Raw genomic sequence first — 21,993 nt, 5'->3', positions numbered from 1 at the left:
AATAAGCAAAAGGGCCTCACAAGCAGCAGCTGAAAGTGCTGCCGTGAAGGAGTTGGTAGTGGAGTGGTAGATCCAGATTAGGCTGCTCCCAGCCCTTGTGGCATCCATGGACAAAGGAAATCCTTCCTTATCCAAATCTTCACCTAATCTGCAGGTACTGCTAAAATCTTTCCCTTTTCTTTCTGGGTTTTACTTTTTTTTTTTTTTAAGAAAAGAATTAGGTGGGAAAGATTTGCAGTTGCTTAACAGCAGCTAAAAAAATAGGGTTTAAAGAAAAAAAAAAGAGGGAAAAATTGTTTGGAATTGTCCATGGATGTGTAAGCAGATGGTCAGAAAGCCACTGTTCCACCAACACTAGAGGGAAAAACAACACTGATTTAACAGGGTAAATAAAAAAATAAAAACTATATTTTCCTTAAAAAAGGAAAAACTAAAGAAGAAAAAGAAGAAAAAAAGAATGAACCGACAAAGCCCAACTATCACCCTACAGAGGAAAAGTAAAGGAGTAAATCAATGGGAGCAGGCAGCTGTGAGAGGCTGAAAATGGGATCTGCTGCAAGGTAACCACCAGTGCATGCCTTCATGAGAGGCTGTGTCTGTAAGGGTCAGTCCTTGGGTCACTGCTGCTGAATATTCGCATGAGCAGCGGCGATGACACCGAAACCTCCTCAGGAGGCTGAGGAGCAGGTGAGGATCGATGCAGCAAACACAAACAGAAAGAGAATTTGATTTTTCAGCGAGGCAAGTTGTTAGAACACAGAAGTCACCAGTGTGCAGACCATGAAGGGTGATTGGTGGCCAAGAAGCCCCAGCTCAACCAGAAGTTGAAAGAGGCTTATAAAAAAATGGAGAGCTACTTTTTACATGGGTTAATCATGAGAGTACAAGGGGGAATGGTTTTAAACTAAAAGAGAAGAGGTTTGGATTAAATGTTGGGAAGAAATTCTTTGCTCAGAGGGTGCTGAGGCCCTGGCACAGGTTGCCCAAAGAAGCTGTGGCAGTCTCATCCCTGGAAGTGTCCGAGGCCAGGTTGGACGGGGCTTGGAGCAACCTGGGATAGTGGAAGGTGTCCCTGCCCATGGCAGGGGGGTGGGAATGAGATGATTTTTAAGATCCCTTATACTGAGAAGAAGCAACTTCTGTCTGTACCCTCCTTGTCTGGATTCCACTCTGATGTTGGGTTCAGTTTCACTTTGAGATGGGGAAACAGCAAAGGGTGTTCAAAACAGAGACACAAAATCGATCCAGGTGCCGGAAAACCAGACAAAAAGTTCTCTGTTGGAAGGCTTGCATGCGGGAGGCTTTCAGTCACCCACCCGAAGGCCCAGTGCCTGGAAGTGAAAGTCAGACAAACTCGGCCTCAAAAAGAGAGGCAAGCTCCTGGCAGAGAAGGCAATTAAGCAGCTGAGCTGCTTGTCGGGGGCGGCGAAGGACTCAGCATCACGGGGAATCTTTCAGGAGGAAGATGAGCTGTTTTTCCTACAAGCACGTTGCAGCCCAGCTTCTGGGAAGAACAAAACACGCCAAGATCGGGCTTGAGCAGGAGTTCAGAGGAGCTCAGAGGGCTCCTGAGTGGCCACCAAGGGTGTGCAAAGAGCTGTGAACACAGTGCTGGTACACGGGGAGAAACAGGCTCGTGGCTCTCTGCTGTCTGTGTCCTCTGCAGCGGATTCCAGCTGGGACCAAGCTCCTCTCTCACCTCCCCAGCTTGGAAAATCAGGTTTTGTGTGTAGCCCATCCCAATTGTCACAGCTGCCAAGATCCGCTGGGCTCCCTGGATCCAAGGGGACAGAGTAATTCATGACTCAGAGACAGAATTGCTGCTTGGGGGAGGTAAATTGGGACAATTAGGAACAGCTCAGCTGGTGCTGTTTGCTGAGTTAAATCTGCTTTTTTTCCATTCTTGGAAAAATCACTCTGCATTGAATCAGACTAGTCCAGTCCAGGGTCTGGGTCCATATTTCTTATGTGTACTCAGGAATAGCTGCTCTCCTCAGTGGTCAGAAATATTTTTTACCCATAGGCAGCTACGTGGTTATTTAACAACCTTCTCCTTTTTAATGCTGTGTCCATTTGCACAGTGCTGAAGTGATAAGTGCTTTGCTGCTGCTTTCACTTTTCCTTTTTTTTTTTTTCCTTTTGACTCTGCCCAGGTGATTCAAGACTCGAGTTTTTTTTTAAGAGGGACTGTCCTTTAATTAAGGAACATCTTAAATCAGCTCTCCCGCGGGAATGCTGTTCGGAGACTGTGGCCGCAGCAGCTGCTGGTTATCAGAGCTCATTCCCTGCTTGGCCAGAGGAAGCTGAAACACCGTTGGACCATTTGAGCCGATGATGTTTATTGCCCTTCTGATCTAATTCCCACTGCTGTAATGGAAGATATTACAGAATACAGTTGGCTGGCTTGCTAATTCCTCTCTGCACTCACTTGGAGCCCTTCTGCCATTGCCCGTGCTAAATCTGGAGGTATTTAAATGATTATCGGTGAGGAGAGATGCCCTGGTGTTTATGGTAAATGGGCTCACGCTAATCAGTGCAGAACAGATTTAGAAGGTGCCTTAGGATGCTTAATTTACTGCCTCAGTACCAGTCTCGGGAAGAAAAAAAAAAAAAAAGAGCGAGAAGAAAAGGGAGAGGAGCGAAGAAAAGGGAAGGGAGGGCTGAACACAAAAGCTTTGGTGCCCGAGGCACTTAGCAGCGCCGGGAGCACGGCAGACATGTGCAGCCAGGCGTGCTCTGCTCCCCTCTCTCCTCCCCGAGCCTGCCTGTGCTGCTCTCCAGGGCTCTGTGCGGCTGGCAGCTCGGGAAGATCGGGGCAGCTGAGCATCCCCCATCTGTCAGGGCCGCCAAAATCCCTCGTGAGGAGGAGGGCAGGGTGAGGTTCCGTTCCTGGAGGGCGAAGGGTGGCAGGGAGGAATGAGACAGCAGCACTGAGCCTCCTCCCCTCGTGTCTGGAGTGCTGCAGCTGGATGGGGAAAACACTCCTGCTCCTCCGGCACGCGATGCATGAACCTGGCCCCACCTGAACGTCGGCGTCAAAATATTCCCATTGCAGGTCAAAATCTGTCTCATTGCACCCAATGATTTCTACTTTTTCCCGGAAGACTGGGGCTCTGCAGCCAGAGGGATCTTCCTGGTGATTTCCCAGCTGCTCCCCCTCCCCAGGCAGCCCCTCTTACCTCTGCAGGGAGAGGATGTTGCCCACGTTCCGGTACAGCACGGTCCCGACCACGAAGACGGAGGAGTCGTCCAACACTGCAGGACACCAGAGGAAAGGGAAGAAGACAACAGCACTGAGACAATTGGGGTGGCAGCTGTCCCCACAGGACACCCAGGGACAGGATTTGCCTTCTGGAGTGGTGGAGGGCTCTCTGTTGGGGCATGGCCAATGCCATCATCACTGTAGTGGGATGCAGTGGCTGCTGTCCCCACAGGGAGGGCTCAGCACCTTTGGCGTGACCTGGCATCCCAGATTTCCTCCCTCACCAAGGCTCACCCCTCCCAAATGGTGCTCCCCCATTCAGAAACCCCCAAATCCCTCTGACAGCACCACAACAGACAAATCTGCAGGGGGGAAAGGTCTCTTGCAGCCACCTCGAGGCCTTTGGAGCCGTCCACAGCTATCAGGCCATCAGAGAGAGGAGCCGCGCTCGGGCTGACAAGGGCAGCAGGAAGGGGAGCTGTCCCACTGCGCCTGCTCTGACCCCAAAACTCATGTGCTGCCTCTGGGGGCTGCAGCAGATCCAGATGAGCCTCTGAATCATCTGTGTGACCTCTGGGCACGTCACTTGACCTCCTTCTCCTTTTCCTCTTATTTTTCCTCCTCCTCCTGCTCCGCTGCCTTGCGGTGCCCAGCTGCAAAAAGCCAGAACTGTCCCTGATAAACCACAGCAGAGGCAGTCCCAGGGCTGGATTTTCAGGGGGAGAAAAAGCAAGTGGCTGGGTGAAAAGCAATGCTGAAGAAGCCTGGGAAAGCACCAGGTGGGGCTTCTCTGATATCTTGTACTGAGGTTGAGCTGACAGTGTGTCTGCTCCATCCCTGCAGGACAGGCACAGCTCTGCATGTCTGTCTTCCTTATCAACAGATTGGGATATCTCCCAGCATATAACTGGGAGAGGCTGACAGACAGGCTTGCAGAGCAATTGTGTCACCCAGCTGCATGAATCAGTGTTGGCCCATCGAAATCAACTGTTCAGTCAGCTCCCAGCAGTGAGAGGTTTGGATTTGGTCTCATGGAGCTGCCTGTCTTCATCACTTTGCTCAGGATAGCTACTCTTGCTCCCTGCAGCCAGAGAAAAGTGAGGATCAAAACTAATAGAGGTGGATTTCTGCTGCAACCACTGAGTAAACCCTCAAAAACTGCACCACCAGCACAAGATATTGAACAAAACAGAGGCAGAAGAGCCCTGGATGGTACTCAGGAAACCACGGAGAAGTGAGCACTGATGGGAAGTTGTTTCCTCAGGGTGGATGTCACCTTTTGTTTGCTCAGTCACTATAGCCTGGGGGCTCTGGAGCAGCTCTGTGTGAGGATGCTTCCAAGAGAAGTCTGGAAAACAGCTCCATGGGGAGCTGGATGCTTTTGGGACAGCCCTCAGCCTCAGAGCAGGATCAGCTCTGTCTGGGTCTGGTCCGGCAATTTGTCCAACAAATGATTAAAAGTTTCCAAAGGTAAAGGCACCACAGCATCCACAAACAACCTGGGATAACGCTCCTAACGTGCTCCAGCTTCTCCCAGGGAGCTCACGCTGTCTGCAAGGCACAACAAAACACAAGGAGTGCTTACCATGGCCCTTGCTCTGCTGGTGACTCACTGTTTACCCTTGGGGGTGTCACTTAACTGTTCTTGGCCTCAGATTTCCCAAGTTGAAGTGATGGCTGATGCCATCCCCAGCAGGGAAGCCCAGGACAAAAGGTCCTGGTGTGACAACGAGAGGCCAAAGGTCTTTTGTAGCAACAACTCAGTCTCCAGCCTCTGTCCCAAGGAAAGGGGACCCAGCAGATCTCAAAGCCATGAGTGCCAGAAGTAAATCCCATCATTTCCCAGCAATCAGCCTAATTTAGGGTCCTGCTTTTGAGAACTCAGGGCTCAATTCTGCCGAGTGTTGGCTCTGCCAAAAGATGAGCACCTTGAGTGTGTTGGTTCCTGGGACTCTCATCCATCAGATCATCCCAAAAACCTCCAGCTTTTCTTCCAGATCTGGCAATGAGGCCACCTTGGTTGAGGCACCACCTCTGTGCTGGGGCTCATGTCCATGCTCTGATTTGGAGCCTTAGTGATAAATGCCTCTGAATTTCATCTCTGAGGGCAGGAAATTTCACACAAGGACCATTGATGTCATGATGATTTTTTGCCTTTTCTTTGTATCCCTTTTATACCTTTTTACAACTTCAGTATTCTTAGTGCTTTTTGCCTACATTCTGGGACTTGTTTGTTCAGCCAGGAGACCAAACATTTTAGAAGCTTTATAGTTAGGGATCAGAAAGCCCCAGATCCCAAGGTCCTCTCCAGAACACTTTCTGTAAATGAAGATAGAACCACCCAGGGGAAAGATCCTTGGGGAGGGGGGCTCACTCGAGCCTCTCATTGGGGAATCTTTGACAGATGTGCTAATTAGTAAAACCTATAATGTTATACCTGATCTATGGTGGGTGTGCATTGAGGTGGGCATTGAGGTGCATTCAACCTGGATGTGGTGCACCTAAGGATCCTTAAAATAAATACAAAGGTAAAATCCCTTTTTCCCTCTTAACCATGTTTGACTCTTGATTTTAAGACCAGGAAAAGGCATCACCATAAATCCCCAGATCTATCAAAGCTTGTCCATGCAGCAGACTCAGAGCCACCAGCTGCTCAGCCTGACCTGCTGACTCCCAGCTACTCACCCTCAGATGGCTCTGGTCTCAATCCAGGCTTGGGGGCACCTAAACCATTGTTTGCCAATTTTTCCTGCTTCTTTAGGGAAGGACAAATATCCACACCCAGGCACTAAGCTTGCCCCTGAACTTTTATGAGGAGTTTAGGTTGAACTCCTGGTCAGGCCACATCTGAAAGCCTTATTTGCACTCATCAATGCTTTTGCTGTCCAAACATTTGTGAGCAAATCCAGCTGGGCTGGAAGGGGATTTGAAGACCAGGCAAATGGAAGGAACCACTCTTAGGAAATGAAGGGGGAAATTTGTGTTGGCTGTGCTGCCTACCTGAGAGCCCTGAAGACAGGATGCTCTTGGAGACAGTGACCTTGTCCTCCGAGTTCTTGGCCCAGTCCACCATTCCCCTCCAGCCTTTCATGGGGAAGGTGATGTCGGTTGCTGCATTTGCAGGCAGTTTGTGAATGCCGAGGACTGGGGAGAAGCAAGAAATAAAACCAGTAAGTGAAACCAGCTTCAGAAAATTCCGTATGTGATAAAGAAAACATGGGAAGCATTAGTGGGAAATCAGATAGACTGGATCTTGGGAGCTGCAGGAGTGGTGCTCTCTTGAGGAAATGTCTATCCATGAAAGAAGATAAAGCCAGGGCTCATGCTTTGCTGAAAGGGTCCTGCCAGCGCTGAACCTGGCAGAGGAGAGGTCAGTCTGCTCCAGCACCTTATCTCCAGGAGTGGCCAGCAGCAGCTGATAAGAAGTGTGAGAATGAACAAGACATCTCTTGGTTTGTCCTCCCAGCAATCAGCAGGACTTCCTCAGCTCCTGGCTGCATCCAGATCATCAACTTTAACAGCCACCAATGGACATCTCTTTTGTGCACATTCCTAAATCCCATCATGAACCCATCTGTACTTTTTGGCTTCTGCAGCCTCCTCTGGCAACAAGTTCCACGCTGTGATTGTGCACACAGCATCAATCAAACACTGCCTGCTGTTTGCTCGCTGCCTCCATTGGCTGCTGGGCTGTTCTCGTGTTTGAAAAAGAAAAGAAATGATCTAATTCTGCCTGGCTCATCATCTGCTCTCTGTTCTGTAGGTATCTCTCAGATCTCTCTGTGGATATCTCTCCTTCCTCATGAAATCCCAACTCCTTTGGAGAAAAGCTATTCCATATTTATGTCTGTCCGTGTCTTCCCTTGGACCTTTTAATGTTTCACCACCTGCTGCCTCCCCTCCTCCCTTCCCTCCCCACAGCCCAGGTTATCCATGTTGCACAGTAATTAACAGCTTTTGGGGGTCTCTCCCCGACGTGGGGAGTGCAAATGAACTCACCCAGATTGTCCGTGACTTGGTAGGAATCCCGGAAATCCTTCATGCGAAAGCCGATGACATCAATGAAATCCTCCACGAGCCTGAACAGCTCCTTGGCGTTTGGCCCTATCTGCAAAGAGAGGCAGAATTTTGAGTAGACCAGACCCTAATGAGAGCAGCAGGAGCTTCTCTGCGGGCAAAGGTTTCTGCCCTGACACGTGAACTGGAAGCATATGCTGGGTATAATGGAGTGTTATGGAGATGAGGAGAAGGAGGACTGAGAAATCCTAAGAGGCAGCCTAGAAAAAGAAAAAGAAAGGGGCAAAAAAATGATAATGTGACACTCAGATTGGTAAAACCTAAGGTGGAGGGCAAGATTTTAAAGCAAAGGGTTATATTTGAGACTCTCTGGAGAAGAGAATAACCTACCCATCTCCTTTCATAAAATCATAGAAATACAGAATGGTTTGGGTTGAAAAGGACCTTAAAGATCATCTAATTCCAACTCCCTCTGTTGAAAGCAACCACACCAAAGAACAATTGTGGTCTAGTGTTGAATCCCAGGCTGTCTGATTTTCTCCTTTCCTGTTTTGTTGTCAGGATCTCACTCTCCAAATAATCAAGTTCTTGGTCCCGTGCTCTCCTGGAGTTTCTCTGCCTCTTATTTCTTTCCTATTTTCCCCCATTGATAAAGACATTGGCAGTGACTCTTCTTTACCTGTGCTTTTCCAACTTAAGGCTGTTAAACAATAACCAGTTTTCCAGTGGCAGATTCCATAAAATCTAATCTAAATTGAAACGAGCTGTGCTGACTACCTGTCTTCTCCTCTAAGCACATTTGCCCACAGGAGCTTAGCAAATGCCACGAGAGGCTGAAGAAAAGCAGCTCAGCTCCTCTTCTTTTCCTTTTCCACCACTTTCACAGTGTTTTCAGTTCCTACTGTAATCCAGACATTCTGAGGTGGCTGAGCAGAGCTGGGGGGGCAGCTGGGGACAAGCAGGATGGGAAGGAGGCAGAAGAGTGTGGGCAAGGAGCACAGGGGTGGCCATGCGTGTCTCTCTCTCTCTCTGTCTATCCAAGGAATCTTGGTAAGACTAAAACTGTCTCAGGGTGAGATGAAAAAGTCCTGCCAGTACAGCAGGTGTGCACAGAAGGAGGAGAACTGAGTGAGGATGCTATTTTTAGCTGCACACTTTTATATTCCCTTACAGACTGAAATCACAAGGTCAAACCAAATACACTGGATGTTGTATTTTAGGTTTTATCATATAATGGTCAACAAAGACTCTTCAAAAATCATTGTAGCCCTTCTCTGAATACCTTTATAGGTTGTTTTAGGTTTTATTTTCCTTGAACAACATCTCTTTGCCTGGGGGGCCACAGGGCATTGGAATGTGAGAGCGCAATGACATTGGGTTTATTTTTAATGAGCAAATTGGGAGCCAAAGGTTTTGTTATAAAAGAATTGGTTGATCTCACAAAATCTAAGGTGTGATTTTGGTCCAGCAGCTTTGAGGGACAAGCACAGAGACTGCTGACACCTCTGTTGGCAATCCTGCTCGTGAAGAGTTCCGTGTCCTAAAGCCGTGGTGCTGGGCTGTCCTCTCAATTCCCACTAAAATACACACCAGGAAAACATTCTCCCCGTGATGTTCCCCATCCACATGTAGGTCACGGCGATGCTGGGCTGTGCCTGCCTGGAGGGGCAGAGGGCAGATTGCACTGGGAAAGCCACTGGGAACCAAGTGCCACACAGAGCGAGCTGTTTTTAAGGGGATCAACAGTGTTTCCCTGTTGTCATGACAACTTGACAGCCTCCTCTGCTCTCTGCTGAAATACATGCACCTGGAGGCTTGAGACCAAGTATTTGGGCACAGTCACAGAATCATGGTATAGTTTCATTTGGAAGGGACCTCGAAGGCCACCTGGCCCGACCCACTTGCTCAGGCATGCCCAGGACCATGTCCAGACCCTCTATCTATCTCTATACCCAGAGACAGACCGTGTCACCCTCTTCCGAATTCAATAGGAAAGCACAAAATATGAGGGAGAAGAGAGGAGAAGGCTGCTCAGCTCCTGACTGAGTTGCTGTTGCATGAAGGAAATGTTTTTAAGTCCCTGTCTCACATTCTGGGCTTTCAACAATTGTGCCAGCACTTGTTGTTACAAAGTTTTTCCCAGAGGACTTCCCTGGTTGGTGTGAAGATAACTGGACTCTGGGGTTGCTTTGTGTGTTGGGTGATTCTTTTTTCTTGATTCTTTGCTGTTTCCAGATCCCTTGGAGGAATTTTGCAACAGCTCACCAAAGGAATGGTAAAGGGACACAGGAATAGGTCTGACACAAGTCCACAACACAGAGTTCAAATGGGGCACAAGAGACAAGGGCCAAATATGACGAAGAAACAAAAACCAACAACATCATCCCCTAATACAGGAGAGTTCAGCTATGGAATTATTCACAGAATCTGAGAATGGCTTGGGTTGGAATGGGCTTAAAGTTCCTCTAATTCCAAACTCCTGCCATGGACAAGGACTCCACATCTTGCTCAAAGCCCCATCTAACCTGGCCTTGAACACTTCCAGGAATTTCAGGGACATCAGGACTGAGCAGAATCCCTAACCTTGGCAGGAGAGAAATAAAGGTAAACATAACTGAACCCAGAAGCTCAGCTGAGCAGACTCCAGCTCTGAAAATCCCTCCTGTCCTTCACCTCTTCAGCCAGGAACTCAAAGCCACGTAATCCCACTTCTTTATCTTGGCAAGAGGAAAGAGTGGAATTACAGCAAGACATCAGGATTACCAACTCCAAACCAAGCCTGACCCCTGAGAGCCATTCCAAATTTGGTTTATACCACCAGCATTTCACAGTTCTTCATGCAGAGAGTCTGGCTCAGAGCTGAGATCCTGTGGCTTCCTGAGTTACTCCTTTAATGTGACTCAGCCTGGAACTAAGCTCATCTTAGGAGGTCATGTAGACACTTGGAAATTCCCCTCCTCATGGCTTAACTCTGTGCTGAAAACCTCTTTATTTCCAGGGAAGGTGCTGAACGTTCATACCAGCTGAGCTTCCTCCCATTTTTCCCGGTTTTCCTCTGACAAAATGTTGCTGATGATCTGGACGAAGTTCTGCAGAAGGGAGACAAGAGAGGACAAAAGAGGTGGTTATGCAGAGATTGCCCAGGCTGGGAAGGTCACAGTGGTGTGGGAGGGACATGTGAGATTCAGACATGCTCCAAAAGGGTTCTCGTGATCCCATTCCCAAAAGGCCCCACAGGGACCTCACAGGTCCCCAAGGATGTTAATGGGCATGTTAATTTTAATTAGCCCTTTTCCCAAGGCCTTCACTTTGACTACTGTATCTCCTGAGGCATTGGATTGGGAATATGTCTTTTATCCATTACTGATGATCTGAAGGACAGATTAGGTAAATATTTGTCAGAAACTGGTTAAAACCAGCTGATCTTCCATTGCATAAATCCTTTCCTATCTTTTTTTCTATTATTTCTGTTGTTTCCAATATATGGAAACCTCAGGATCCCCTTTAGCCTGTGACCACGCAAGAGAGGCAGAGATGGATCAAGAGGGTTCTGTCCATGGTGGGACCTTGGCAGCACACGATGAGAAGGAAGAAGACAGGAAATTTAAGACTATTGATTTTTTTCTCCAGTTTTACCACTCTCTGCAGATGCTGCAGGATCAGTTTAATGTTTCAAGTCATGGGGTGATCACCCATCCCAAGGGTGTATCCTGTAGCTGCTCTGCAGCTGCTGGAAGTAAAACCCTGGGATGAGAAACCATGAGGATATTCCCCTACATCAACATCTAGGTACCCAATGCCACAGAATCATTTTCCCTCAAGTCATTAGCCTGAAATCCCTACCAAATAATGTTCTCATATCAATTAGACTCTGCAGTGAAGTGCTATCAGGTTGAAATAGTTCAGAGTGACCTTGGCTTTCAAGTTCTTAGTTTATAAACCAAGGAAGAACCACCTTGAAAGGAGAGTTTGTTAATACAGAAAGACACTTGTGGTGGAAAAAACAATAATCTGGTTTTTATCAGCACTGTATCAGCTAAAGTCAGTATCAGTAATCAAACCTGGAACCTTGAGCATGGACACACACCTCCGACCCAGCCTTGGGTTCCAGAAAATGCACCTGGGCTCACCTGCACATCCCCAGAAGTCGGGCTGTGATAAGCCCTACGGAAGATCTCTGTTATGTTCCTGAGTACGTCCATGGTGGACAGCAGGTCCCCACTGTAGCTGGTCCCATCCTGGGAGATTTCCACAAGGTTCTGGAGCACGTCTGACAGCCCATCTCCCATCAGCCCACGCTGAGCTTTGGAAAGGTGTTCCCTGGTCTGAGAAACAGAAAAGAAACGTGAGAAACACTTTTAGGGACAGTCAAAGTCACGTTAATGAGCTCAGTGATGGAATTGCTGAGGGAAAGTTTTTGACCTTCATCACAATTAAGAGTGAAGATTAGATGAGTCTGACAATCTTTGCTGGCCTAAGAGCCCCTGATATTTCTTAAAGTGATTGGAAAGAGTGATAGATTCTAAATTATATATTTGAAGTGGTTCTAAAATGACAAAGAACTGAAATTTTCTGTTTGCCTGTGAAGAAATTGTCCTACTATGAAGTTTCTTCTGTTCATAACCCAACAGAATATTTTTTCCCCAAAACCTTGTTTGCTTACAACCAATTTGGAATTATTTTAGGGCAGACGGTACCTTACCCTGAACAGGAGAGGTCAGTTCCCCTAAAGGCCGCAGGAGACCAGCAGAAATTCCTCACAACAATGAATTTAAGATTAACAAAAAATAAGATGCTTATTTAAAAGTGATACAGTCACAGTGATACTTAATGATAATGTGATATGAAAGGCCTGGAAGAACCCAGATTCTGCCAAGCTGGATACTAAAATCCTGCAAGGAACCATCCCTTGTCCGTAAAGTGCCTGTGCATCACAAGGTAAGCAGAAAAAACAGTAAGAGAAAATCAAGGCACAGCTGGAAACTCCTTTTTTCCTTCTTTTTTGTAACTATAGCAATGTCACAATCATTGGGGAGGATCCTGAACCTGCTGAGCTGAGGGAGAGGGGCTGCCTTACCATCATCTGTATGTTCCTGTAATCAATAGAAACACACTTGATGTACGTTGGAGGCTCCCAGTAAGCGATGCCTTCTTCATCCAAGATGCATCTTCGAAGGATCAGCCCTGGAAGATGAACGAAACAAATATGGGAGTGAGGACAGATGAAAAGCCAAGAATTCATGGGGGTCGGTCTTTTGTCATGGGGAGGAAGTCATGGGACAAGAGGACACGGCTTCAGGTTGTGCCCGGGAAGGTCTGGAATGGGTATTAGGGAAAATTTCTTCACTGAAAGGATGGTCAAGCATTGGAACAAGCTGCCCAGAGAAGAGGTGGAATCACCACCCATAGAAGTGTTCAAAACACGTGTAAATGTGGCGCTTGAGGACACAGTTTAGTGGTGGGCCTGAAAGTTCTGGGTTAATGGTTGGACCTGAGGATCTTAAGAGATCTTTTCCAGCCTTCATGATTCTATAGAGATCACCCAGAACTGGTCAATGCATCCATTCAGACCCAGCTACCAGCACAAAGGGCATCAGAGGCACCTGAAGATGCCTGAACAACCCATGCAAGCCTGGTAGGTGGGATTATCTTTATTTCCTTCTCCTGCATTTTATTATGGCAGGGCAGCAGAAGCAACTGGGCAGGAAAACAAAAACAAACGAATTGGACATGGCTAGTCAGGGTGAAGGGAAAATTTCTTCTCCTGCCCTGGATGGCAGCATTTTTCCTGGCTCGGGAAGCCCCACGAGCCTCCCCAGCTGGTTTGGTCTGGTACTTGCAGCTAAAGCAGGGCTTGTGCTGCCCACGCAGCCTGGAAGGGAATAAACACCCGACAGCACCAGTTTTGCAACAGCTGAAACTCTCTGAAATCTGCTTCCAGTCCTCCCCCAGGCTTTCCCTCAGCTCCAATCCACAGAGGGGTTTGCAGTGATAATCACATGCCTTGTGATGCGGAGGAACAGACATATCGGAGAGGAGGAAAGGGAGAGGGATCACCCTGTCCCAGCCACCATGATGCCATTTGGAGCCTCTGAGGATCAGGTTTGCTGGGTTTGAAATCCCACTGCCACTGCCAAATGATTCAGTGACCTTTCCATGGATACAGCCCTCCTAGGACAGCATTGGGGATGACACTGACTGTGCCAGGCAGAGTCAAAGAGATCTGTCTGTATCCAATCCTCTCCCTCAAACCAAATAAAACCTTTACATTAATTATTGACACTGCTGTCCCTATTTGTGTTCCTGCCTGGCAGTGAGGAACATCCAGCTGAGGACAAATCCCACCACCAGCCTGATGTCCTGGAGCCTTCTCTGCACTGCCTTCCACTCCTTAGGGAACACATGGCCACAACAGGTACCTGGATGCCCAGATCCTTTCACTCCACACCACCACAGTCAGACCATCAACTTGAGCACCCAAAGAAATGTTTGGAGAGGTGCTGAGGTTTCTAAGTGTAAATGGACAACAGAATTCAGATTTCCTGCTCTCATACAGCAGCTGCTTTTATGGGCACTGGAGAGAAATACATCACTCAAATCTAGAGGACTCTAACAAAGCCCCACCTGCTTTGCAAAGTTATGTGTAGATAATGGAGGGAACATATCCCAGTATTCCTTAATTTCAAACGTGTCCCAGGACCAGGCAGTGGGTGGATGGAAACCACCTCAGATTGTCCAGTAACAACTGTTTTTGCTTAACAGTGAAAACAAAAACCCAGACAGAGTTAATTTAGCCCTGGACAAAGGGAGGGAAGTCCATGTGCTTGTCCTGTCCTCCCACAACCAGGTTCTCCTCTCCTAGGATGCAAAGGATGAAGGATCCCCTGAGGGAGGGCCACCTTCCCACCATGCAGTCACCCTTACCAGTGGCATTGCGGGGACACCGGACGGCTGCAGCATCCCCGGCTGGCGTCTCTTTCCAAACCACAGGGCCAAGACTCTCCTCATCACAGATTTCGTGGGGCTCTGCCAGGAGAGAAAAACTCCATTGGTAAAACTCCCTCTTCAGCAAGGACACGGGAAAGGGAGTGGAAGGAAGAAATATGGGAGCATGGTCTGGCAGCCAGGAGGCCTGGAGCTGCACTCCCAGCTCTGCAGCTCCTCGGTCCCTCACAAAGTCACTTCACCTCTCCGGAATTTGCTCTGCCCATCTGAAAACTGGGCATTCATCCATTCCAAGGATTAGCTCACTAAAATCCATGGGAAAGTCCACTCACATCCTTGCCTTGCCTTGTGGCAGCTCTTTCCAAGAAAACTGCTGTTGCTACCCTCTACTGAAGAGTTTTATTTCTTAACTTTTAATAGGCAGATCTTTTGTGGGTGAACTCCATGGCTCCAGAATCCACCTCTTCCATTCTTCAGGGTCACCACCTTCAGTGTTGGATGTATCTAAAATGAGGCCTGGCATGAGTCAGTGGAGTAAGAATGAAGGAAAGAACAAGTAAATGAAGAAACAAAATGGACACATCCCCTGGGTGGTCTTCATTCTGCCTGCTTCTGTCTTGTGCACAAAAGGGAAAAGATCTGAGCCCCAACAAGTTGTAATTGCATCAGCAGCTCATTTCCGAACACTGCTGCAGAGCCCAGGAGCCTGCAGAAATGTGTTTTGAGACATCCCAGAAAAAAAATCATTGGAAGGAGGGTTTTGGATGCTTCTGTCTGTGGGTGGAGCTGAGTTGGTCTGAGAGTTGGTGGGATCTGGGAGAAAAACATTCACCACAGGAGATCTTTGTGCTGAGAAACTCATTATTTACAACATGTAAAGCAGAGGGAGCCATGAGGATGGTGTTAAAGCTATTTGTCACTCCTGAGGGAGGGGAGGAGAAAAAACTTGATTTAATAGTTTTTGATTACAGTTTTTATCCATTGTGCATGTAAGAATACCCATAAATAGGAAGCTGAATTTGTGCCTGCAGCTGGTCAGGACATGTCCCTCTGCTGCTCTGGGACTACCCAGGGACCAGCCTGGCTGTGAGGAAGGCTCAAACCTTAAATTATGGGCGTGGCAAGTCCTGCTTCTTTAAAGAACTCCTGCAAGACCCAACAAGCTGCCTGCACATCACTGCTCCTGCAGGCAGGCTCCAGGACTGTGTGGTTTCAGCCCCAGCTGCAGTTCAAAGATGGATCCCTCCCCCGTAGATGTTGGGAATGGATAAGCTGCACTCTCTGCTTGGAAACCGATGCTCCTTCCCCTGGTTTAAAGTTCCCGTGTGAGTAATCGCGGTTGTGATGGAACCCCCGAGGGCAAGAAGGACTCCAGCAGTGCCCTGCACGTAGGCAGGACTCACCCCTGTGCCAGCAGCTCGTGGCCTCTATAGATAAGCCAGAGCAGGGGTGGAAAAGAGGCAGATTCATTTCCAGCCTGTTGACATGAAGCTGTGGGGCAGGGCGATTGAATCACCCAGTTGTGACAGCACTTGGTCACCCACAGAGCCTGTCCCAGAGCAGGGAGGGAATTCCAGACTCCTGTCCCCTGGACCAGTGCTTTGACCGCGGTCACAGATTGTCCCATGGTTCACAGGAGGGTTCTGGGGTGTGGAAGCTTCCAGCACCCTCGGTTACACAGCAGCAGAGCACACCATAAAGCAGAGTGGGAGACTGTTCACATCTCTCCTCCCCTTTCTCCCCCACTGGCCTGTCAAAACTTCCTGGTCTCGTCACCCCTGCAGTGTCCCTGGGGACCGCTGAGGGATGCTGTGGATAAGAGATGCTCTTTAAAAATACACTGATTGGACTTGTCTTGCCAGTGAGCACAGGAGCAATTCCCAGGCCAGGAGAGAATCATTTCATCCTTTCCTTTTTTCTTCTTTTTTTCTTTTTGATGTTGCTTCACAACAAAATCCCTTTTACCAGAGTAACCTATTTGCACTGGGAGATTTTAATAACTAACCCAATTAAATTCAATTCTTCTGCTCAAATCAAATCACACCAGCATTTGATACTTTCTGGAGAACAAATTGAGCGGGTTTATTTTTAGCCTCTGATGTTTCCCCACCTTTTCCTTCCCTTTCAAATTAACAACTGCAGCGAGACCCTTCTGGCTGTGAACCCTGGCAGGCCCCAGTGCCTGAGACTTGCCTTTTCCTTGTGAGCACTGCACAGGCATCAACCCCTGCAGAAAGAGAAGAAAAGATCGGGCTTGTTCTGCCAGGGCCCCAGCTGGCACACACTGAAGCTGAACTAAATCTGCCTCACTCTGTAGACACCACCAGACAACCCGGTGCTAAGATTTTCTGTGGCGAGAGAGAGCTTTGTGGCAGAGTTAGAAGAGATTCTCACACGCCACTGCTAATTGAGAGGCACAGCTTGTAAGGAGAGGTGATGCCTTTTATTAGAGCATAGCTGGAAAGAGTGGCGAGGCTGTCACACAGCCTCTTTCTCTGCCATCTCTGAGCTGAACGTGCTGGAACTTCCATGCTGAAGCTCTTTGGCTTTCATCTCTTTGTCTTCAGCGCTTTGTGAGGGAGTCTGAGGGGTCAGCTTGGCCTCCACGTGGCAGATCTGCCCCCAGGTACTCCTGCATCAGAACTGCTGCCTCCTGTCCTTTTGGGAGACTCCCCTTTCCAGTAGGAATGCCGGGATGCTGCCATGAGAATCTCTCCTGTCTCTCACTGAGCTGCTCTGACAATTATTTACCCTTTCAGTCAAAGCTCATGGCCTGTTACGATCGATGCGATCTGACTGCCAACATCACAGATTGATTCCCCACCAGCATTTTCACCGGGCCCTTCAACTCAGACTGAGGAAGAAAGCAAAAATGGTGCACAGGCCTTTATTTTTGTGTCTCTGTAGTCTGAGAGGCAGACAGATGCATTCCCACTTGGAAGTGTTTGCTCCTGCTTATTTTTCACATCCAAACCCAGGTTTTCATCTGCCCTACAGCTCACTCACTCTCCATTCAGCTTTTGCACTCTGCAAAAGGAGGGTGAGATTTGGGTAAAGCTCTGACAGATGCAGACACAGATTTTTTTTTTTTTTTTTAATTTCCAGAGGTAAAGGATGGGAAACCACTGCAGCATCCTCTACTCATGGACTTGAGACTGATATCAGTTTTTGCTACCAAACAGTTTATCTTTTCCTCCTGTAACTCTATGGCAATGAAAACATGAAAACCACCAAGGCAAGACTGGTGGGATTCATCAAATATTTACTGAAACCAACACAGTTGCACTGGATTCTGCAACAGTTAAATCAAGACCCTGTATCTTGTGGGTCATGGGTAGGATTTTATTAGATTATAACCTTTTGTGGCATTCACATCTCTGACACAGGACATGGGAACCATTCCCCAAATCCAAAAATCCAAAATCCCCCTCATTCAAAGGAAAGCACGAGGGCTCTGAGGTACATACCAGGACACTTTCTGTCATTGCACTGCTTGTACTCCTCCTTGGGACCCTGGCAAGTCTCTCCACCGAAGAAGGGGCCATAGCACACCCGGTCACGTCTCTGAGTGCCACCTCCACACGTGGCGGTGCAGCTGCCCCACACTCCCCAGGCCTGCCACTTCCCATCCACTGGAAACAAAAGAAAAAAAAGAGGAGAGAAACAGCCTGTTAGGGCCCAAACATCATCTGCAACAGAAGGAGTCAAGGTCCCAAGGTGAGCAGAGGAACAAAGGGTGAGTAGGGCAGGGTTTGGTAGGAAGGGAGGTCTCCTGCCTTGGATCTTTGTTTGATCTTCAACTGACATTAAATCAGAGTGTCCCCATTCCCATCCCATCAGTCCTTTAATAGTCCAAGGGTGTTTTTGTGTTTTTCCTCAGCACCTCCATGCTCTGCAAAAGCAGCCCTATCTCTTTTCTCGGGCTGAGATTTTGGGGTTGTGCTCCTGAACACTCTTCCCATGGGCTGAGATTCAACCTGGCAGCCATATCTGCCAGGCCAATTCCATATCTGGAGTTCGTTTGGGATGTACAATGCATGTGTGAAAATAGCCCTTCCCAGAGAAGGTCTGGCTCAGGGATTTAGAGAGACCAGCAGAGCCCTTGGACAAAAAACCCATGAAGAAACATCAAATAAACCTCTCTCCAGCTGTTTGCATTGCACTGATGCTCATGTACCTTGGAAAGAGGTTTGGGATGTTGTCTCATTCCATTGTGTCTTCTCCCAACATCTTTCCAGATTCAGTGGAAATGTGACTTCTTTTACATTAACAATGACATTTATCAAAATGCTGCTTCTTTTACGTTAGCAATTGCATTTATCAAAGCACCATAAAAATGTTGATTAGCCCTCACAACAAGCCTGCTGTACCTCTGCTGTACCACAACTACTCGGTGACAGAACTAGGGCAAGGCCTAAGTCTGCTCTTTACTATTTGGGCTTTAATTCTGAGTTACCACATCATCTTGGGTTGAATAATTCCTTTTGGGATGGTGGGAGATCCACATCTTCTCCATGAAGTTGACAAAAATTACCGAAGAAAAGGGGCAGCACCAGATTACGGTGCTTTATTTAGTGACATTTTGTGCAGTGGAAGGTATGACCTGAGTTGCTTTGACAGACAACTCTGAAATCAGTGGGACGTGGTCATCTGAAAAAGAGTTCTGAAGCCCCTTTTTGTCTTAGAAGATCTCCATAAGTTGCAAAGAAGAAATGAGATACCCAAAACATCAAAACCTACTCGAGACCATGTAGGAAAATCCAATACCTGTGTTAAATACTGCAGATAATGGTGCTACCAGAGAGTAAAGGGATTCCCTGAGGAAATAGGTAGACCAGGATGAATTCCAGTAGGAATTATTATTATTATTATTATTATTATTATTACTACTACTATTATTATTACTGTTGTTATTGTTATTACTATTATTTTCTGTCATTATTATTATTTTAAGTCATAGATGAGTAAAGTAAGTGACAAGTATTACACAGACATGAAAAAGGATTTGTTGTGCCTGAGGTTTAAAGCTGAGATACAATGGAGGATTCCCTGTTTGCTTCAGATATAACTGGGAACGTTGAAATGGCAGGAGGAGAGGAACAAAACAAAAAGAGGAGGGAAGCTGAAGCCCTGTGGAGGCAAGGGAAGGGTTTCATTGATATTTTCTTGGGATTTTTTTAAGCTTATGCTGGAAAGCTGAAATCTAAGGTTAGAAAGACACGTTCCTCGTGGGCAATCACTCACCTCTCTGGGGTCTCTTGACCCAGACTGACTTTGCCAGTGCTGGATTTTGGCTGGCATGGTCTGTTGGAATGATCCAAACCTCCTTTTTACTGCGCTGAAAAGGGCGCAAGTCTTCCCCAAAGAAACATTTTACTGGGACTGCAGGGGAAGTTGGCCCAAGAGAAAGAAAAAGTCATTGGTCACCAACCTGGGCACTGGCGCAGGAAGCAGTCCCGGGTCTCCACCCAGTGTCCCTGGCACTCGGCTCCGCCGTAGGAGGGCCCATTGCACTCCCGCGTCCGCTGCTGGGTCCCGTTGGAGCAGGAAGCGGAGCATGAGCTCCAGCTCGACCACTCGTTCCAGTTGCCGTCCACTGAGTGGCCCAAAGAAAGAAAACGAGCGGAATGTGAAAATCTTTCCCTCTGGAAGGAGCCACGTGGCGAGAGCCTCTGGCCTTTGCCTACCAGGGACTAAGGTGGGAAGGACAAGGAGTCACAGAGCTTGAGAGAGGGGACAGAGCATCAAAAAAAGTTTGGACAGCAGTAGCAACAGGGATTTTTGGGATCCTCTGCAGCCTCCGACAGTCCCACAGGATGCAAGTGCAGTAACATTTCAGTTTTTATGTTCCACACTCTACATAACACTGTAAAAGTTGAAATTACTGATATTGCACATTCCAACATGAAAGTCCAAACTAATAACATTGCTAAACACAACATAACATCACACCAGAGGACGTGGCTCATGCTCTCACTGAACACTTTGAAGGGATCAGTACATTACCGTGACATTTCCCATTTGGGGCCATCAGCACTTTTTTAAGGAACCCATTTTTCAGCAAAGCAGTGCATGAATCTGTGGAGCGTGTATTTTCTCAAGTGTGCAAATGCGCTGTTTTTCATTAAAGCACACCCAGAAACTCGAATCACAGTGTTATTCACAGGAATCCACCATTCCTGCTGGCTGGGAAATGTGGGAGCAAAGGTGTGCTCCAACAGAAGACCAGGAGCAGGGTGAGTGTGTGTGGTCAATGTACTTCTCTCACAGCTGAATTAACTCTGACAGGCTGGAGATGTTTCTACCCATCAGTGTCTTTGATAATTAAGTAGAGGAAAAAGGGACAAGGGAGGTTATGATAGGGACAGGGTTGGAGAGAAATAGGAATACATCTTTTATCATGGTATGGACTGCGGCAATCCCAAGTGTGGCAGTTACACCCTAATTGGTCCCTGATCAACAGATCCATCACCCAGTCTGCTCTTCCTGGAGCATTTTTCTCATTAACAGTGGTCATCATGCTCTGTTTAGATCGAATTAGCTGCTAGATCTCACTTGGGAAAAACAACCTGGGTCCCTGAAAAGTCTGAATTCTGGCTCAAATCACATTGCAGCTTTTTTTTTTTTTTTTTTTTGCCTTTGTTTGTCTGTCCAAGAAAAATAAATGCCAACTGGTCCCCCATGTAATCTGCAAGGGATTGATCAGTCCTGTGTAATCCCCATTGCAGTTGAGCAGCTTTTTGTTTACATACTCTGTAAAAAAAATGTTAAAAACATCGAAATGAGCAACTGTTAACTCAAAGGGGATCACAAGGTGTGCAAAATCAGGACGGTATAAGGGTACCTCCAAAAGGTGCATGTTTTTAACAGTCCAGAAGTTTATGGTTTTATTGTGCATAAATTCATGGCTTTGTGCCAGTGCCTATCAGTCCCAAAGAGGGGAAATGAAAAATGTGGTGTTTGACAGGTGGTTGTTTTCTGGAAATGATCCAAAACTCTGCCAAGTAAATGCTATCAGGTACAAATTAGCGTGGCTTTTCTGACTGAAGGTTATGCTGTTAAGTTTCCATGAACTGATCATAAAATCATGGAATCACAGGGTGGTTTGGGTTGCAAAGGTAAAGATCATTTAATTCTAATTCCCTGTCATGGGCAGGGACGCTTGCACTATCCCAGGTTTCTCCAAGCCCTGTCCAACCTGGCCTGGAACACTTCTAGGGATGTATTCACAACTTCTCTGGGCATCCTGTGCCAGGGCCCCACTACCTTCACAGGGAAGAATTTCTTCCTAATAATGATGGCATCCATCCTTCATTAACATTCCCATGTGTTGGAAAAGTACAATTGCATTTCCCACATTAAATTTGACATTTACCCAAAAAACTGCATTTACCAAAAAACAGTTGAATTTTTTCAACACCCTCCCTGCTGCTGGTGACTGGCAACTTATCAGAAGTGCAGTCATTTGGAGGTAGGAAAATGAAACATCCAAATCCATAATTTGGTTGTTTGTTGAGGAATTTAGAACAGGTAATTTCCTTGTATTTATTCACAGGCTGTAATTTCAGAAATGTTTTGAAAAAATGAGAAACAAAGGTGGCTGTGTTTTCCCTCCAGCCACTTGCACTGATGCAAAGATGTCTCATGGTCGAGATGCTGAGGGTTCCCATCACAGCCACAGCCAAGGACAGTTTGGTGCCACGATTACACCACAGTGGGGTCTATCAAAAATGTTCATTTTCTGGTGGAGCCCGTGAGGAGACAGGCATTGTCTTCCTCCTTTTTCCTCTTCCAAGGACTTGGGGCTCAGCCTGCGGCACCCACAGCTC

General features: G+C 47.4%; 1 protein-coding gene across 14 annotated transcripts in view; it reads right to left on the bottom strand.

The window, feature by feature from the left end:
• Nucleotides 1–21,993, bottom strand: part of ADGRB1 (adhesion G protein-coupled receptor B1) — a 281,572-nt gene that overhangs the window by 119,149 nt on the left and 140,430 nt on the right. For 12 of the 14 annotated variants that reach the window (XM_048329201.1, XM_048329204.1, XM_048329208.1 and 9 more), the window contains 9 exons: nt 19,596–19,769; nt 17,632–17,796; nt 14,144–14,245; nt 12,297–12,403; nt 11,350–11,544; nt 10,240–10,308; nt 7,202–7,310; nt 6,203–6,346; nt 3,180–3,255 (listed from right to left, as the gene is read on the bottom strand). In XM_048329201.1, the coding sequence (XP_048185158.1) occupies nt 3,180–3,255; nt 6,203–6,346; nt 7,202–7,310; nt 10,240–10,308; nt 11,350–11,544; nt 12,297–12,403; nt 14,144–14,245; nt 17,632–17,796; nt 19,596–19,769 (1,141 nt within the window). The remainder of the gene's footprint in view (nt 1–3,179; nt 3,256–6,202; nt 6,347–7,201; nt 7,311–10,239; nt 10,309–11,349; nt 11,545–12,296; nt 12,404–14,143; nt 14,246–17,631; nt 17,797–19,595; nt 19,770–21,993) is intronic. The other 2 variants (XM_048329203.1, XM_048329214.1) reach the window with 1 other exon arrangement.

The sequence above is a fragment of the Corvus hawaiiensis genome, chromosome 26 (assembly GCF_020740725.1).
Source record: "Corvus hawaiiensis isolate bCorHaw1 chromosome 26, bCorHaw1.pri.cur, whole genome shotgun sequence".
NCBI classification, from domain to species: Eukaryota; Metazoa; Chordata; class Aves; order Passeriformes; family Corvidae; genus Corvus; species Corvus hawaiiensis.
The sequence above is the reverse complement of the archived record's forward strand: the minus strand, read 5'-3'. Positions and strand labels throughout refer to the sequence as shown.